General features: G+C 43.0%; 1 protein-coding gene across 2 annotated transcripts; it reads left to right on the forward strand.

The window, feature by feature from the left end:
* The first annotated feature begins 148 nt into the window (after positions 1-148).
* ccdc120b (coiled-coil domain containing 120b) lies at positions 149-16,242 on the forward strand. 2 transcript variants are annotated; one of them, XM_084349129.1, is made up of 12 exons: positions 149-615; positions 3,845-3,970; positions 7,639-7,797; positions 7,883-7,982; positions 9,134-9,264; positions 9,860-9,961; positions 10,057-10,177; positions 10,338-10,397; positions 10,751-10,904; positions 11,436-11,537; positions 11,880-12,917; positions 13,850-16,242. In XM_084349129.1, the coding sequence occupies exons 4-12, from the start codon at positions 7,934-7,936 to the stop codon at positions 13,938-13,940; spliced, it is 1,848 nt and encodes a 615-aa protein (XP_084205255.1). In that variant the 5' UTR covers positions 149-615; positions 3,845-3,970; positions 7,639-7,797; positions 7,883-7,933; the 3' UTR covers positions 13,941-16,242. The 2 variants fall into 2 exon arrangements, with proteins under 2 accessions (XP_084205255.1, XP_084205254.1); XM_084349128.1 differs by lacking the exon at positions 3,845-3,970.
* The last annotated feature ends 1,762 nt before the right edge of the window (positions 16,243-18,004 follow it).

Raw genomic sequence — 18,004 nt, forward strand, 5'->3', positions numbered from 1 at the left:
GAGGTTTTGCACTTGAAACTTATTATATCACTATATTTAAAGTATTCTTCACAGAATAACTGGATAAGGACCGAGCACATGAGCACCACATACCAATTCAAGCTAATGTGCCCTCTCCCCCTCTTTTCTATTGAGCGTCCCTGAACGCAACAACTAGGTGAGCATCACGGACCTGTAACCAGACGAGGATACCTGTATCACAGGACGGACTGGCGCACATTGAAGGCATGTAACATCTGGGAGGGGCGTCGCTGCTGGCTGTGACAGTGTGGAGTCAGTGTGGAGTCGGTGTGCTGAGAGAAACAGAGGGTTTTCATCCGGCGCAGAAGGGAAAAGCTTTCTTGTGTGCTGAGCTCAGATGCGCAGAGGCTCCGACACAGCGGAGAGGTCGCGACGCTGCTGGTGAATTACAATCGGGACACGAAGCTGCCATGAACGAGGGGGGAGACCTGTGTCTCGTGTAGCACGAATTGCAGCACGTTTAATTAACCAAAGCTTTCTTCAAGGGGGGGAGGATTTTTACACCGTGGACCCCAACGCAGGAATGGTTTTCCTCGGCTTGGTTTTGCTACAGCGGACCGTGGAGACCTCGGAAGGCATCGGTCATGCTCTCTGGTAAGAGGAGGATTCAAGCTCCAAGATGTCCTTCTTCATCCTGACTGGGGCGTATTAATGAGTAGCCGACAACATAACCTATATTCTCTGTCATGAATTGCTTGGCCTACATAGGAGACTACAAGACGCTATTTTATCTCTCAGTCGGACGTGCGTTTACCTTCGCGATTGACACACCTGCGATATGTCTCCGTGAATTAGTCCGGCGTGTTTCATTATGAGGCGCCTGCACCGATTATGCAGATGCAAGGACGGCTGTTGTTGCAGCCTGAGGAGCCGGGCTGTAATGTAGGGGCACATAATGCTCTCCACGCTGAATAACACGCCTGTAAATGAAATGCAAGCACCGGAGGAAATAAAAAGCCCGGCGCCTCTCTCATCCGTGCTATCTCTGCAGCCTGTAAACACAGCAGCGTTGAACGCAGCCCGGTGCCTCAGCAGCCATGGATGTGGACGCAAACAGGCAGATTTGAATGAGTAAATAAAATGTGTCACGCTTCTTGTGAACACACAACTTCTCCTTGCTGCATTGTTGTGGAGCAGAGCAGGCATGTGTCTGCTGGGCCCTATTGATTTCACTGTCCTCGCATATAAATCCTGCTCGTTCTCATGCAACAGTGTTAAGCCCCTATTATTAACAGATTCCTGAACAAGGATGTCTGTCTGGATCTGAAAAACACTCATCCGCATGTATGTGTGTGTGTGTGTGTGTGTGTGTGTGGGGGTCAGTCAGTGCCTTCAGTCAGGGGTGATCACTGCTAGCCCACTGTTTGGTGTATCTGGGAAACACCTCTCTGTTTTCAGAAGAGGATTTTCCACTTTGCTGCCAAGCATTCTCCAAAGTGCTGATCGCTCCTATTTTGGGGTTCTTGTATTTTGCAGAGGGCGTTGAGTTTCTCGGACCGTCAGGCCATTTGCAAAGAGGTCTGGTGGAGTTGTTTTATTACAGGGGAAGCCTGGAGGCCATTCATGCTCTGTTTTGTCTTGTTCGGGGGGGGTTTGACACGTGTTGGTGTTTGTTTTCGCCCCTCTCTGTTCCCTGTTATCTTCAAATTGGTAACATGGCGCCCGCCTTTTCTATGAAGCAACTCCCTGTTGTTTTCATGCCACTTTGAGTGTTACAATTCAATCAAACACCATGGCATTGGACCATGACCCAGATGGGTGCAAACACAATGGTAGTCTTTAGCCATGCTGTTGCATCAAGGTGACACTGCTCCTTTTATGATGCCCCCAAGACATGGACCGACATGATTGTAGCATCTGGTTCAGGAGTAGTTGACTGACAAGCATGCAGGTTTATGATCTGACCCTGATCTGGATCCTGGACCCTTCAGCAAAGCCTTTTACCTGGACATTTGCATGGATTTAAAATGAAAATAAGCTTTCGGCTCCATCCAAAGTGGTGGGTAGCTGTGTGTGCGAGCTCAGGGAACCAAATCCCAGACCTTATCAAGTGTCGAAAATGTAGCAGAGCAGCACGGCTTCGGATAAGGGAATTCACCCACATTTCTTTTGTCGTCAGGAACAGAGAGCAGAGAAGAATCAGACTAGGCTGTTGTACATGTGAAGCAATGAAGTGACTGGCTGTGGCTGCACATCAGAACCAAACAAGGCGGATTACAGCCACATTGAGACATGAAAACGACAGTGGGAATACATACTGTACAGAAATCCCTCCAGGTGTTACGGAGCAAAGGGGAAATGCATAGGAATAATCCCCTCGGACGTTAGAGCCACATTCCTTTCTTTATTACTCCCCCTGCCTCAGCTTAGCAGAATCCAGGTGGATAGCAATCACCAAGATTGCTCTGTTTCACCCGCGGTGGTTGTGTCAAACGTGCAAAGGTGAGCGTCAAGGCCGGGGAGGAGGAACGCTGAGCCCCGCGATTGGTCTGTCCGAGCTAAGCTGCCCTGCTGTATGCCGATAAGCGTGTTATAAATCAGTATTTCATGGATATAGAGAGCACAAGAAGAGATCATATTAGCGTGGGGGGTGGGGAGTTGGGTCGCCTGACCTTCTATAAGCCCTTCTTTGGTTGGGGTTGGTCAGGTGGAGGTAGTTCAGTAAATCCTCTGCACTGAATCAGCTGTATGTCAGCTGATCTGTGTTCCTGGAGTTGCATCCCCCTTTTCTCATCACTTCAACTCACCAATGGGGGGAGAACATCCTTGGAGTTTGATGCTGAATGGCAGGGAGAGCCCTCAGATAAAGGTCACATTATCGTTCTCTTATAAATGAACAAAGCTGGGTTCAGAGGTCAGACGCATCAAGAAAAAACCACCGGAAGCCACTGAAGTCATTGTGCGAGCCGACCTTGCAACGTTTCATCTGGATTTTTTCAAACCCACACACTCTGCAACACTATTGGCCTCGTTCTGACTCCTCCGAAACAGTTTGCGGAGCGTCGCCCGTCTCTGTCAGGGCTGGCTGTATAGCGGTAACCCTGCCCTGGTTACCATGTGTAAGTTCACAACAGCAGCAGCTGTGTCAACACCAACAGTCAACATGCGGGCTGCCAGCCTCACCTGTCTGTAGAGAGCAGGAGGTGATATCTCAGCTGCTCTCTTACATCTCAGCTGCTCTGTGCTGCCTGTTGAAAGAGACTAACAGAAGAATCTGCTGTTCCTATTTAAGACAAGCTGCGCTGTAAGTCATGAATATATCTGTTATATAAATGCTGTTGACAACAGTAGCCTGTTCCTGGGACTCTTGGGCCAGATAAAAGCTGACAGCAGACAGAGTGAATCTCTCTGAGAAGCTGGGAGGCACCGTGTTTATCAAGGGATGAGAAAACTGGATGTAAGAACTGTTGCCTATAGTAATTTAGCTATAGTAATATGTATGACTTCTAAGCCTAAGAGAGAGCAGCGTGGACATGGTAGGATTGGATCTACCTTACAGGCTTCGGCGTTTAGCCCGTCGGACCTGAATATTAAACCCCCAGCTGATTTGCATTCGTGTGATGCACGCTGCACAGGGACAGCTCACTCTCATCGCACGGCTCATGTTTTAATCAACATGGCTCCCACAGTGCTATCTACAGCCCCATCACCACCCAGAGCCCGTCCCTCACCCCCGCCTCGCACATGCTAAGACAACATGTGTTTGATGATCGCGTTGCGTTCGTATCTCTCGGTGCTCGTTTCTCCTCTGATCCCTCCTTTGATGCTGCTCTCAGTGACTCCGTTTATCTGATTCTTCATTGTCCCGCCATCTCTCCTGCAGGCTTCTCTCTGGAATGTGATGAGGTCTCTTGTTCTGCTACCTGTACCTCTGCACACATCTGTACACCAGATGTTTAAAAGCAGTTAGCACCCCGACTTGAGCTGGTGAGACCGCTGATCCTCTCAGGTGTGTTATTTGTCAGACTCAGTAGTGGTTAGAGGGGGACTTGTTGCAGTTGATTGATTCACCCTCGTCTTTAAGGGATACTTGAGGGAGCCCTGGGGAGCCTTCATGTGTGTGTGTTTTCTTGAGTGTGTGTAGGGGAGTGTATTTGGCATTAAGCACCGACTACTGTGGTGTTTTTGCTCACATATCATGTCAGAAATTGTGGCATTTTCTTTTTTTTTTACTTTGTTTTTTCTTCATTTCAGTTCTCTTTCTATACTTGGCTCATTTTCTCCTTCAGTTTAGATGTTAACTGAGCTGTAAGTGGTGCTGCTAGCTCGCAAACTACATTCATCTTCTGTTCATTCCAAACAAATAGCAACAGCTGTTGTTGGAAATCTGTCACACACAGACTTACAAGAGTGTTGCAAGAAGCAAATGTAAAAAGCCTTCATGAGATGGAGAGTAAGACTTATGTGTAACCTGTTGTGCAGCCTTCGCAGAACAACAAAGCAATTAAGGGATGATGGTAAATGCAAAAAACACAGTGTGAAGTGCATCACACGCTGCCTGTTTTGTGCAGCGTCATGTTATTTCACATGCGTCAATCGATGCCAGTGGCACTCAACCGAACGCGTGACAGAAGGAGTTGTGTCGGTACAGTAGTCACTGTGTGTTGGAGTGATGAAATTACTGTTTATGTGGAGGGCTGATGTGCGTTGACGCCACAGGTGTGTGTTGCCCTATACAGAAGTACAAATCAGAGAGTTATTAAGTTAGTTAACTGATTAAGTTACTCTGCAGTATTTACTTGCTAGTGTTGGTTAACATCAGCTATTGGCCTGAACGCTATAAGGAAAATATGCAATGTGCCATAACGTGATTAAATGAAAAAGACAACAACAAATATTTAAAGTGTAAACAGACACAAGCATTTCCCTGTGGTATTACTGGGATACTGTCGTAAAGACGGTGTTAGCAACATGGCTACAGCTAGCAGCCTGAATACTGTCCAAAGCAAAAACAACTGTAAGAATCCCAAATTGACCAGGAAATCCTGATTCCAGTGCTTTTCAGTGCTTATGTAAAACATCCGGTTGTATTAATAAGTTGGCTTTAGGGCGTTGTTTTGCTGTTAAGGGGAAACACATATCAGCATATCTATCTCTCTCGTTCTTTGCCTCCTCCATCGGGGCTCTTTCTCTTTTGCAGCGTAGAGTTTCCACAGTTAGTCCAGTTGTTCCAACAATACCTGGGGATAGCATCTGGGGAAAACAATGCCTCTTCCTGTTTTGGTTGGAAAAGGCTCCGGGAAAAATCAAGCCCGGGAGCTGCCTGAAAATAGCATAGTGAAAGCGAGACTTGGAGTGAATCAATCTATATTGGGATGGTGTTATTTATTCACAGTCATTACACTTTGCAATCAGTATGTACTTAAGAATGATAAGTTACAGAATAAAAGTTGACTGCTGCAAGTTTAATCACTCATATGAGCCCCTTTCTCCTTCAAGCCATCAAGCTAGCTAATCTCACAGTGGCCACCAAACTTGCATCAAGTAGTCTGACGGTTGCTAACGGCTATACAGGGCTTCATCTGATTGGCCAATTGAGATGGGTGAATGGGTGAAATGTTAGCATGATAAATAAAATGATTATATTATTATTCATCATCTTCAGTCTTTTGTGATGCATTTCTAACAAATGTAATATCAGGATGACGACAAAACTGAACTGAAAGCTAATGCTCATACTAGACGGAGGAGGGCTGTAGCAGTAAAACCCCTGAGTTTGTTGAAGAAAACAACAGTTGGTTTCATTGGTAATGCATTTAACATTTGGTGTATAAGAGGAGGAACCCTTTGTTTCTTTCTTTGAAAGGTTACATCACTATTTTGTAGGAGCATAAATGAAACATCAGTTAACCCAGAGCACTAAAGTCAAAGGATTGTTACTTTGATAAAGAGATAAAGGACACATTTTAGTGGGTGGAAAGTATAGCACCACTTTCTCAAGCAAATGTTTTGTTTGCTGAACAAAGCCATTCGTGAGAGGCATGGCAGCCTTTTGGCTCCTGTTCTCAGCTGCCCAGCGACCATCCAGATGAATACCAAATGTCTCTGTCTGTCTTCTCTTGACTGCTTCTCCCAGAGGGTTTACTGCTCAGCCTCGCTGTTCAGCAGAGACCAGACATGACACGCTGCCTTGTACATTCCCAGGTGAAAGTCCTTCCCGGCATATTAGATTAACTGAAAATCTGATTATCACAGACTCGCTTGTGTTTAACGAGGTTCATGTGATGAGCTTTTGTCCGAGTGGCGGTCGTTACTCTGCCACTTGTTTGTGTGAAAGGCTCCTACTTGTCTGTCAATGGGAGGTCAAGCATGCCGGGGGTTTTCACACATACAGGAGCAAACAGCAGCTACTGGTTCAGCTCCAGCACAGGAGCAAACTTGGTACAAGTATTTCAAGTATGTCCTCACACAAACTAGGCCTCATTCTCTATGTTGTTTGAGAAAGGAAAACAGAGCTGTGTCTTTCTGACCTGAAAAGCACAAAAAAAGCTGGCCAGCTGCGTTCAGAGCCTCGACACAGCCGCTCGGTAACTGATAGATAAATGTTTCCTTTTTGAAAGATGTGATGCTGGCAGAAGCAGTCTTTGGATGGGTAATTTTGATTCAGCCCTTGAGGCCTTCCGTCTAGATTTGTGGGTTGAATGGAGTCGTTTTATGATTTACTCGACTGGCAAGATGCTTGTTTATGGCAGCGATTTGTGAGCAGCGTTGAATGAGAGGCTTTTGGCAGAAAACGCTGTCGCTATTTTTGGATGTCAAGTCTCCACTGGGTATTAGGGAAGAGGCTTTGTTTGTAATGAACCTCCATTATGTGGGGAGAAGTGCACATGAGAGGTTGCTCACTCGCTATAGACAAGTGAAGGCAGCATTTCTTGTAATTTCCCAAAATTTGGCCACTTGTTCAATTTTAGGCAGTAACGGTTTAATTTTTTTCTTCTCTTTCCCGGATGATTTGATATGTAGAAGCTATAAGATATAGTAAAAGTAATTCCATGAAAAGTGAATTTCATGTAAACCTGCATATTTATTACGGCTGCAAAGAGGAAACTCCTCTGAACGCTGCTTTTATTCCCCGCCTGTGTTATTTATTCCATCACTTTGCTCCTGGCTCTATCCCTCTGGCTCCCTCTCTTGTGTAGCTACTGAGACATAAAACACACAGGGATTAGATTTCTCCCTCTCTGCTTCTGTCCATACATTATTAATGTTACTTTTTCTGTCTTGCTCTTCCTTCTCTTTGCAAATTAATTGGTTGCTAATTGTATCTGAGAGCTAATTTTAGACCATAACTCATTTTCAGAATGCCTCGAGGAGCAACTTAAGTTATGCTCAGACTTTTGATATTTTCTAAATGTTCTATAAATCCAACTAAATGCATCTGATATGTTTTTAAATATGGCTTCATATATTGTTAAATCTGTTTTTATTAATGCTTTTAGCTATCCTGATAATTATCTTTACAACATGCAGTTAGACAGATCCACTCCCACCTTGCTGAGTCTCTGATGAGTCATGTGTATGTTACAGTCACAGAAAAATAAAAATATTGTTCCACTATTCTTTTCTTTTTAAGCTCTATTACTAATGTTTTTTGTTTTTTTTAAAATCTTTTTCAAGGATTCAGCTATAGACACCTGAGCAGAGGTGCGGTGGCTCCCCCTCATGGTACCTGCTGTAATCTGATCTAGGAGAGACCAATGCTTATCTACTGCTGACTTGCCAGAAATGCAACCATTGACTCTCCACCTCAAGAAAACACATGGCTGATACTGCAAGGTTAGAGAGGGGACAACATCCAAATCTGTGCACATTTAGTCGTTGCATCTCAGCAGCAGTTAATCCTCAGTTTGTTTTTCTTTAGGTGAGGGCGTGGCTGGGAGCGTGAGTTGTAAAGTCCCCAGAATTACATCACATGGAGGTCAAAGGACATCTGATCACATCCATGGGTTTGGGGGCTCCTGGTGAGTAGTAACGACTTCTCCCACTGTGAAGGCGGACACTTTCACGTCTGGACAAGCCTGAAGCGGCCTGGCAAATCTATCAGCTTGTGTTTTTTCAAACAGTTCAACAGAAGGAAAACAAAAGTGTTTTTCTCAAGGGAACAGCCAGCTGAAAAAACAGCTGTATGTGTGAAGGCCATTTGTTGACGTTCTGTCACCACAGCTGTCAGATAATCTTATCAGAGCACTGAGGAACAGACACAAAAAGCAGGCATTGTGAAACAGCTCAAGCCAAAACACTGCATTTTAAATTTAAAAGTGACATTTTTTAGTTCTGCATTCCTGATTTGGTCTTAAAAGAAATCTTCAGTCTCATGCTGTTTAAAAGAAGTTTGTATTTTTGTGATGGCCAAAAAAATCCCATCCGAAAAAACCAACAAGGTGTTAACCCATTTCTCAAAACGTTCTGACTTCCCTTCCCCGTCTGTGGCTCTTATGCTGTTTCTCGCTGATAAAAACAAAAACATAGTGTCATTTTTCTTTTTAAAAAGTGCTCTGTAACTTCTGAAAAAAGCTGGGCAGTGTGACTTTTAGTTAAAGGTGCCAAATGTTAGAATTTTAGTTGAGAGATTAAAAAATTGAGCAAAATTATCAACATAAAGTGAAGACATAACAGTTTAGATGTTATGTCAAAGACATGCTAACTAGCTAGCCCTGTGTCTGAATACCTCGGTCAAAGCTGGCTGGCTACACTGCCAAGTGACTAACTAGGTCAGTTAGCGACAGTTAGCAGTTACTCTGGTGACATTTGTTGGCAGTATGAATTCAGCAGGTAGTCAGTTCTTACATATTGCACCTTTAAAACAGGAGAAAGTTGAGAAAGTTGAGTGAGTGAGTATTCAAGCAGCAGGTTGGTTTGTATGTGCCGGACTCAAAATAAACCATTTTCAATGTAGACTGTAATGAAGGAACAGCTCCAGGAGCTCTGTGCAGCAGAAGAATAAGATATACATGTATATCGCTTTAGATACAGACACATTACGTGACAGTACGATCGACTCATTGGTGGTCTTTTCATTGGATGTGTTGACAATAAAAAATATAGAACATTGCCAGCTTTAAAATTTAGTTAAGTCTTTCTGAAGATGCGTTGCATGTGCTGTGCTTTGTAGATGTTCAAGGCTGCCAGGACGGCAAGCTGCAGGCTGAGAGGATTGCAGCTCTGCAAGAGAGGAAGCAGGCCCTGGAGGCTCTCCTCAGCTCCAGAGTGGGGGAACTCAAACAAGTCTGTTTGCAGGAAGCAGTGAGTAGCTCTCACTTCACTTTCAAAATGTATTCATCTCATCTCACTCCATACTCACCCCAACTTATTATGACAACTGCAGTTTGTTACTGCAGATATCGCAGTGCATTATGAATTAAAGTATATTTTAATATTCTGTATATTTGAACCTCAGATCTTAGGAGCAACTTGTAAAGAAACCGTGATAATCTTTAGAGCCCGACAGAGACATCAGTTGACGGATATTATCAGCTGTTATTGTGCTGTATTATTAAGAGCTGTCTTAAACATGTTTACACCTCGATGTATGTGAGTGACTCACTCTGCTCTATTCTAGGATTCACAACTTGTCTAATTCGTTTTCAGTGTAGCTAATTTAAAAGTGTGAATCTCTGCTCATCTGTGCAGTTCTCCTGTTTCTGTTTTAGCACAGAATTATGATAGAAATAGTATTTCTTATTTCATCTTTTTCAGTGCAGTCAACTATTTAAAGGGTGTTTTTATTGAGACTTACAGTAATCTCTTCAGTGGTCTCATTTTATACAACACTTTGGAGCTTACAGGCCAGTGAGACGATGGATTTTAGTTACTGGGGGCTAATGAATGTCCTCTGCAGGAGCTGACCGGGAAGTTGCCACGTGCTTTCCCCCTAGAGACGGGAGAGAAACCCCCAGCGGTGCAGCGCAGAGTTGGCCTGGCGCCCAACACCAAGGCAGAGGTAAGTCAACACCTTGAATATCAATAGTGTTTACGCAGCAGCTGTACCTCTATGTGTACTTGTGTACTAACACTGCTGGCTGTCTCTGGTGTCAGGATGAGGCTGCCCAAAGAAAGCAGATGAAAGCTATCTTCACTGGTGCTCTGTACAGACACTCAGAATCAGACCGAAATGTCCCAAATAGCAAGAGGACAGTTCATCGAGGCTGTCACACAGGTATGATTTCAACACCCCCACTTTAAAAACAAGCATATCTGTGTTGTTGTTAACATTATTTGCCTCTTTAAAACACACTGAGCTTTGCACTTGTGTCAGCAGATGTGTCTTAATCCATGTGTCATCATCTGTGACCTGTGCATGGTTTGTTTTCTTTCAGAGGACACTGTCATGTCGGAGAGTACAAGCTCCATGTCAGATTCAACATCCCATGACAATGGTGAGTCAACCGAATACAAACTGTCTTTCAACATCTCTCTGTGTCTCTGGTGGATGTACAGCATCTCCATATTCATGATGAGCTTAACTGGCGCAGTAGTAGGCAGGCAGCAGAATTAGCTCAATGTATTTGCATCGCATTCAAAATACATCACTCACACTTAGCGGGTGGGAGACTCATTTGCACTTCTGGTGTTTAGACACTGAATTCAAATATGCAGTTGCATCTCAGTTGTAAACCCAAAATAGCACGCTTGGCTCTTTGTGTTGTTAATGGACGTGATCAGTTTTTTTTGTCATCTGTGAGAGGGCTTCATTAAAACACAATTTCTTTGTTTTTCTTCCCCCAAAAAGAGTCTTCTCCCAGCGTGGCCGCTGACCAGCGCTCTCTGTCTCAGCCCCGGCTCACTGTGGGCAGCCCTGACCACAGGATCAGCAGGAAGCTGTCTCCAGTCGAGATTTACTACGAGATGAGGACACGCCGCAACTCTGTCACAAGCTCTGTCAGGTACTTCTCTTAAAGTGACCCTATACTGCAAGCTGTGCAGTCTGCTTTTTACACCAACATTAGCATGTATATGCAGGTTTTTTAAACATTGGTAATCCTCCTAAAACTAGCGGATTCACTCCCTCCAATTATCAGTAGACGAGTTTGCCTGTCTGTGTTTTTTTTTCCTGGTTTGTCACATTCACTGTCACAAACACACTCTTTCAAACTCAACACGGACTAAACAAAGTATGAGTGCTGCTTGAACGGAGATAGACAGAAAACCATCTATGCTGCAATGCTCAGAACTTTAATTTGCATCATAACATCACACTGGAAAAGGGGCAGAAATTAGCGTGTCCACGTGGGTGTCTTGTTTATCACTGCGGATCAGTGCTGGAGCTGATAAATACCCATGTACAACCCGAACTGCAGAGTCACTTGACCGGGGAATGAATGCTGGTTGAATCTTTGTCCCACTGAAGTCAAAAGCCAGATGTTAGTTTAGCAAATGTTTAATGCACCCATGTCTTCTTGTGTTGCTTCTCACAGCCCAACTCACTCTTTACCGAGAAGTGCATCTAACGTTGAAGGCAGAAGTGTTCCGGCCACTCCTCTCTTGGCCCGAACTGCTCCAATCAGCGTTCACGTCAGGTAACCTGCGATACAGAACTGTCTGATCCGTCTGATGAATCACAGCTACAGCTCCCTCCCACTGTGATAACTGTGTGCTGGGAATTGGCTTAATGACTTAGTTGAATGCAGACACAGAGTCAGGGTTGTTACAACGATTAGTGTCAAATTTAGCTACCAGCAAGGGCTTGAGCTCGTCGTTTGCTCTTTGAGCATTAAAAATTGTGTCCCGTCTTAAGTGATTTTCTGTGAAATGCTGTTACACGGTTTTGATTAAAATTGCTTTCACTCTCTTTTCTTTATCCACAGCTGCTGCGAGTCCTCTCCTAATGTAATTTGTTGTTGTGCTTATCTCTGCCTCAGGTCGGATGCGTCAGGTGGTAATGGGTTGAAGCAGTGGTCTGGCAGTCTGGATGTTCCCTACATGATTCCACTGGCCCAGGAGGGCTCCTCCTCAGACCGGAGAAGCTGCCCTTACAGCTCCCGGGCCAGGCGTAGTAACAGCTCCGAGGCCCTGCTGGATAGATCGAGCCTTCCTGACGATCCTGCTCCCAGAAACGGGATGCCTCCCCGAGGAGGGCCCTACAAGAGCTCTGAGACACTGACTGATGGCAAGCTGCGACACATTCACCTGGGCAGCCCTGAGAGACACGTTGATAACTCTGTGGAACAGGCCAAACTGCGTCTGTCCATGGGTGGCAGAGGGGCTGGTGGAGGCTACAATGAGCTACTGATGGACTATATCTGGGGGAAACAGCAGAGGATGCAGGTGCAGAACCACCTGTACCAGTCCACAGGCAGGATCTGGCAGGACATGTCCTCTCCTCGCTCCTCCACTGCAGCGGCGCCTCCCCATGCCAATGGCTTTTCACATTCCCAGGTGCATCTCCCCAGTGCCGCACCTCCTTATAGCCCCATGGTCCTCCGAGGGTCCCAAGCTGAGCTGCGCAGGGTCAAAGTCACCAGAACCAAATCTTGTGGACCCTTTATTCCTTTGCAGCCACATTCCCAGGATGCCATCCTGCTGTCAGCATACGAGTCTCCTCTTCCTGCCTCTGGCACCACCACGTCCTCCATCCCCAACCTGCTCCCCTACCAGACCGAGCTGTCTGGCCCCTCCTTCAGCCGCAGACCCCCACAGTTCTCTCTCCCGACCCCAGAGGACTCGACACGAAGCTTGCATAAAGCCCTGGCTCTGGAGGGACTGAGGGACTGGTACCTGAGGAATGCTCTCGGCTATCCTCCTGCTGCCTCAAAGAGCCACGAGGCGGGGATCTCTCGCCTCTCACACCCCCATCCGCTGGTGCACCAGGCCCAGTCTGTTCAAGGTGAAACAGCCAACCTCCACAGGTCTTCGATACCCCAGTCAGCCAGCTTCCATGGTCACCCGTTGCATGGAAGGTCAGTACTTTTGTCATTTTTGTGTCTTATATATGTATATGTCTTAAGTGGGAAGCATCATGAACGTTGTGATATGTTACCTGATTTCAAGGGACACTTTGTTTGTTTTAGTAGCTGTATAAGAATATATTTAATTAACTACATATCAATATGCATGTTTGTAAATACAATCAATCAGATTTGCCTAAAGGTGCAATATGCTGTTCCTTCATTACCGTCTACAATGAAGCTGTGGTTTATTTTAAGTGCTTAAATACTCACTTACTCAACGTTTGAGTAAACTTAAAGGTGCAATATGTAAGAACTGGCTACCTGTTAAATTCATATTGACAACAAATAAAGGCAGCATATCACCAGAGTAACTGCTAACTGCAGCTAGTTAGCTCATCTCTGCGACACAGTACATAGACACCAAAACTGTTATGTCTTTACATTCTTTTGATTGTTTAGGTTAAATTTTTTTTATGTTTCAAACTAAAATTCTTACATATTGCACCTTTTAATATGTTTCTCACTGGAAGCCTGGCTGCTAGTCCTCCAGCAGAGGATGGTGCTATTACTCTCACTCTATTCCCCTCCTATCCATCGATCACACTGTGACTTTTACAATCCTGGCTGTTTTATTTTTGTTTGTCTTTGTATTTTGTGAGGTCAGCATTTCCTGCTGCTGTCTGCCTCATGCCAACATCCGGCCACTCTGATGTCTCCTGATAAAAAACACTCAAGTTTTCTCACATATATTCCTCGATGTTATCTGTGAGAGACAGTAGTTACACATGAACTTTCAAGGACATCCCTCCCCAAGCTCCCTTCTAGCCATGATCCATACTTTACTTACATTTCATGACTATGAATCCTCACTGTGGCTTCACCCTCCATTCCTGCCTCTGGTTTGTGAATCACTGTATTGATTTGTCTTTCCTCCCCAACAGGTCGATGGAGTTCTCTCTCTACCAGGAGACTCCACAGATGCAAGAAGCGACCCCAAAGGAACCCAGTGCAGACCCAGGCACGCTAGTCTGAAGCAGCAGAACACACACACACTACACTATATGAGCAAGAACACTGTAGCCTCACACACACACACATTCACTCAGACTCACACAGATAAGTTGATACAATGTGACCTCAACAGCAAAGCAAAACACGGCAACCTCAGCAGAAAGAGACTGGAATAAATGACAAACTGTAGCTGTACAGTGTGAAAAAGCCTTGGCAAGTCCCCCCTGTTATAACTAATCCCACCAGTATATGAACTTCAAACCCAGTGATCCCATGTGGATGTGCACTGGGACTCACTAATAAACAATATGGTCATGCTGTACTTCATATATCAAAGCAGTAAAATCCTTCCTAACCCTGAAAAATCTCCCGAGATATACTTTTTTACAGAATATATACAACTCTAAATCACTATTTTGTATCTTCTGAGATATAAATAACAGTTATATTAAAGAGGTAATTTATTGCTCATTAATCGTGTGATATACGAAGATGTTATATGAGCTCACATCATTTGAAAAAGTATTAATACATGCCGGTGAATGTGTGTTTGTAAAACTATATAAAAACGCAAAAAACATGCTTCGGTCTCCATCTGCTGTTGATTTCACAGCCATTTGTATTTTTCATGTTTGATAAATGAAAGGGGCCATGAACTGTAGCGTGCAGGTGTAGCGGACGGGAGTGCCTAAAAAGTTTTAATATAAACCTTGGTTAGAAAACTTTAACGTGCTTTCTATTGATCTGAAATGTTAGCAGTAAGCCGTGTGAGCTTAGTCTAATCAAATAGTGAGAGCAGTTTACGATGTCACTAAATTAGGGTATTTGGAATGATGTCATAAATATTGTGATTTTTCAGTTTGTTTTCTAGATTCAGCTCGGTGCTGGCCGATAAATGTAGCTTTCTCTGTGCCGACCTTCACAGAACAATTAGACCAGTTTTAGGACAAACCTGAGGGCTGTTGTGAGACCTACTGTGTGGCAGTAGCACATGTCTGTATGACAAGTATTTACTCATATCAAGATGATTTTTTCTGCAGTTGGTTGTGGAGGATTTGAGTGTCATATGGAGCACTTTATGAACATCTTAAGCCTTAATTCCCTATGAAATTGTCTCCAAGAGAGATGAGAGGCAGTATGAAGCTTTTGACAGGGTTTATAATTGGGGGAAAGTTTAAGGAAAGCAAGTTTTATCAACATCTACTGAAGGTCTATCTGAGTCTGTATATAGCGTGGATTGTACTGATGAGTTTCAAGCTGATATTTTATCCCCGTACTAACAATGTAATTTCTCAACTAACGACATCAGTATTTAATCAGAATAACCTCCCCAACTCATTCCACCCCCAAGTGAGCACTATTTAATTGGTTGTAAAAAGTGAGGTTGGTGGTTTGAACAGAATAGGGCTGCTGCAGTTTTGAATGATGGTGTGAGCAGGTCTCATGCCAGTGAATTTGTTAATGAGAATTCATGCTGGCTGATTTTTTGTATTTGTAATGATTTCAACTCATTTCATGTGCTTGTTTGTGTGTCGTTTAAAAAAAAAAAAAGAATTAACTTTACATTTTTTAAAAATCAGAGTAGTTATGTGTCATGATATATTTGTAATCAGAGTCTTAACAGCTGCAATGTTCAGAAAAATCAGAAGAATAAAATCCTCAAGGAAGCTGAAAGTATTTGTCTTACTGTAAACAGAAGTTAACATATTTTTAAGTATTTTTCCATCGGCCATGTTGGGACTCATTTGAATGTAATTCTTTACGTTTTTCACTCATGATGTTGTTTTCTACTCTGTTACAATCTGTAGCACACAGAGAATGTTACCTGGTTTCTTCTGCTGTCTGATGTGTTCACATCCTCTCAGTATCCAGCTTCATACAGCTTCTTACAGCTGGTTAAAACCTGAAATCAAAGACCAAACTGCTGTGCACTGGGGGTCGTAAATGTATTTTTCATATAATGTACTCTGTAAGTTTAAAGTAAATGATATAAATTTAGCTCTGAGGCAAATTTATTCAAACTATATTATATTTATGAACCTATAACATTTTGTAGCTATCTACTGTAGCTCTTTCTCATCAGTGCGGGAATCGGTAATGTGTGTTAAATTTCATTTCATCCAGCAGTGTGACGTGTTAATATTTGATTCTTCTTCTTTTTTTTTTTCTTTTTTTTTTTTTTTAGATATTTAAGTGCAGCTGTTTTCTCTATCCCTCCTCTCTTTATAACCAGGCCTATGAAATATGACTTTAGGCCCGCCCTATACTGTATGTATGAGACTGTGCATTCATTCTACTAAATAAAGTGTCATGTTGAAATCAACACAGGTGTATAACATTTCTTTGTTAAAACATTAAGTTTTCCTGTCTGTTTCTGTGTCTTATGACTCTTTATTCTTTGGTCTGTTGTTCTTTTTCTGAAATAAAAAGGAAAAGCAATTTGACGCGCCATAATAAAATCTAAATGTTAAAGGAGAAGTTCACTATTTATCTAGTCTGTCATAAAACAATGCACAGACGATTGCTTGCTGAAATGATTCCTGCTGTTTAAAGTGGCCATTAAGACATTCCTTCTTAATGTGTTTCCAAAGTAAGAGATGGAGACAAAAGTCACGGTTTTCTCTCTCACTCTCTCCTTTTGTTTTAACTTTATAGGCCCTACACATCCATAAGTGTTTTCAGTTATTCTGACTACTCTATTACTTTAACTCATCAAAAACAATCCTCACAATTAACCGGTTTATATTTTTGGCGTTGTGCACATTTTGGATGTGCACCTTTATTGAAATTGTATATTTGCATAATATCTTTCTTACTTTGCACTGCATCATTATCAATCTTCACAGCAAGCATTTTGTTTTGACTTGTCAGGGTAGGAAATTACGGAAGCCCTAAAGGGCCATGCATTGATACATTTTATTTCCTCCGTTTTCCCGGGATAACGAGTTAATTTCATTTGTTTTCTCAAAATCTCAAGTTATTATCTCGAAATAACAACTGCCGTTTTCATGAGATAACGGGATAATTTTCACGAGATCTCGAGATAACGAAACTTTGTTTTCCCGAGATAACAATATAATTAATTCGAGATCTCGAGATAATAACTGTGATATAATAGGCCTGAGATTATGGAGACGCCCGGGACCTCGTCAGCTATGTAGTTAACGACGACATCAGGCTCACTTAGATTGCACTGCCGATATAGCTGAAGCCTGCTAACCGTCTTTTTAGATTATGCACACTAATGTGTATATTATCTGTAATAGCAAGGCATAATGCTATTTCAGCCTGTGTCAGGCCTTGATTGAAAAGATATGTGACGTGGTGATCGATATGCTCCTGCTCCTCTGACATTGCTACACTGAATGACGTTTCCCGCAATGATTTAATATACTACACTATCGTTTTGTTTTCTCAAGATCTCGAATTAATTATTTCGTTATCTCGAGAAAATGATCCCGTTATCTCGGGAAAACGACAGTTGTTATTTCGAGATAATAACTCGAGATCTCGAGAAAACAAATGAAATTAACTCATTATCACGGGAAAACGGAGGAAATAAAATGCATGAATTGTAGGGTGGTTGACGGTCAGCCAGTATACACTGTTGCAGCGTCTTGAAACTACAGTAGTAACACTAAGTGGAGCATGGCACTTAAACTTGGTATCACTAATCACACCTGTGGTTTTGCTGCTATCAGTCAGCAATGTCCCTGATTTGAGTTCAGCCAGGACATGTGTTTATTTTAGACCTATATAATAATGGAGTGGAAAAAATAATGAGGATTAATTATGTATAGAAATACGTAAATAAAAAGAAAAAAACCCCCAACTTATTCTAATAATTACTTCATCTCACCAAACTGTATGTAGGCCTACTTGTAAAAGTACAAAAGGTTTAGGTTGTCCCATAAAAACAGGAGAGACAAAAGTATTTCAATTAATTTCCTTTAGATAAATTATGTCTTTGGCAAATCTTATTTCTATACAAGAGTGAGTTAATACTGACCTTATGTGTTTATTATTATATTTCCTGTAGCACTATTCTCTCATGGAGACCTGCTGCACGTCTAGAGGCTGTAATT

Source organism: Pagrus pagrus (genome assembly GCF_965226575.1).
Source record: "Pagrus pagrus genome assembly, chromosome: 3".
In the NCBI taxonomy this organism is placed as follows: domain Eukaryota; kingdom Metazoa; phylum Chordata; class Actinopteri; order Spariformes; family Sparidae; genus Pagrus; species Pagrus pagrus.

Excerpts from the sequence above, each read along its gene's own strand:
- ccdc120b (XM_084349129.1), top strand. The coding sequence starts at position 7,934 with ATGGAGGTCAAAGGACATCTGATCACATCCATGGGTTTGGGGGCTCCT. Across the intron at positions 9,962-10,056 it reads CGCCCAACACCAAGGCAGAG|GATGAGGCTGCCCAAAGAAA; the intron begins GTAAGTCAACAC and ends CTCTGGTGTCAG. Across the intron at positions 10,178-10,337 it reads TCATCGAGGCTGTCACACAG|AGGACACTGTCATGTCGGAG; the intron begins GTATGATTTCAA and ends GTTTTCTTTCAG.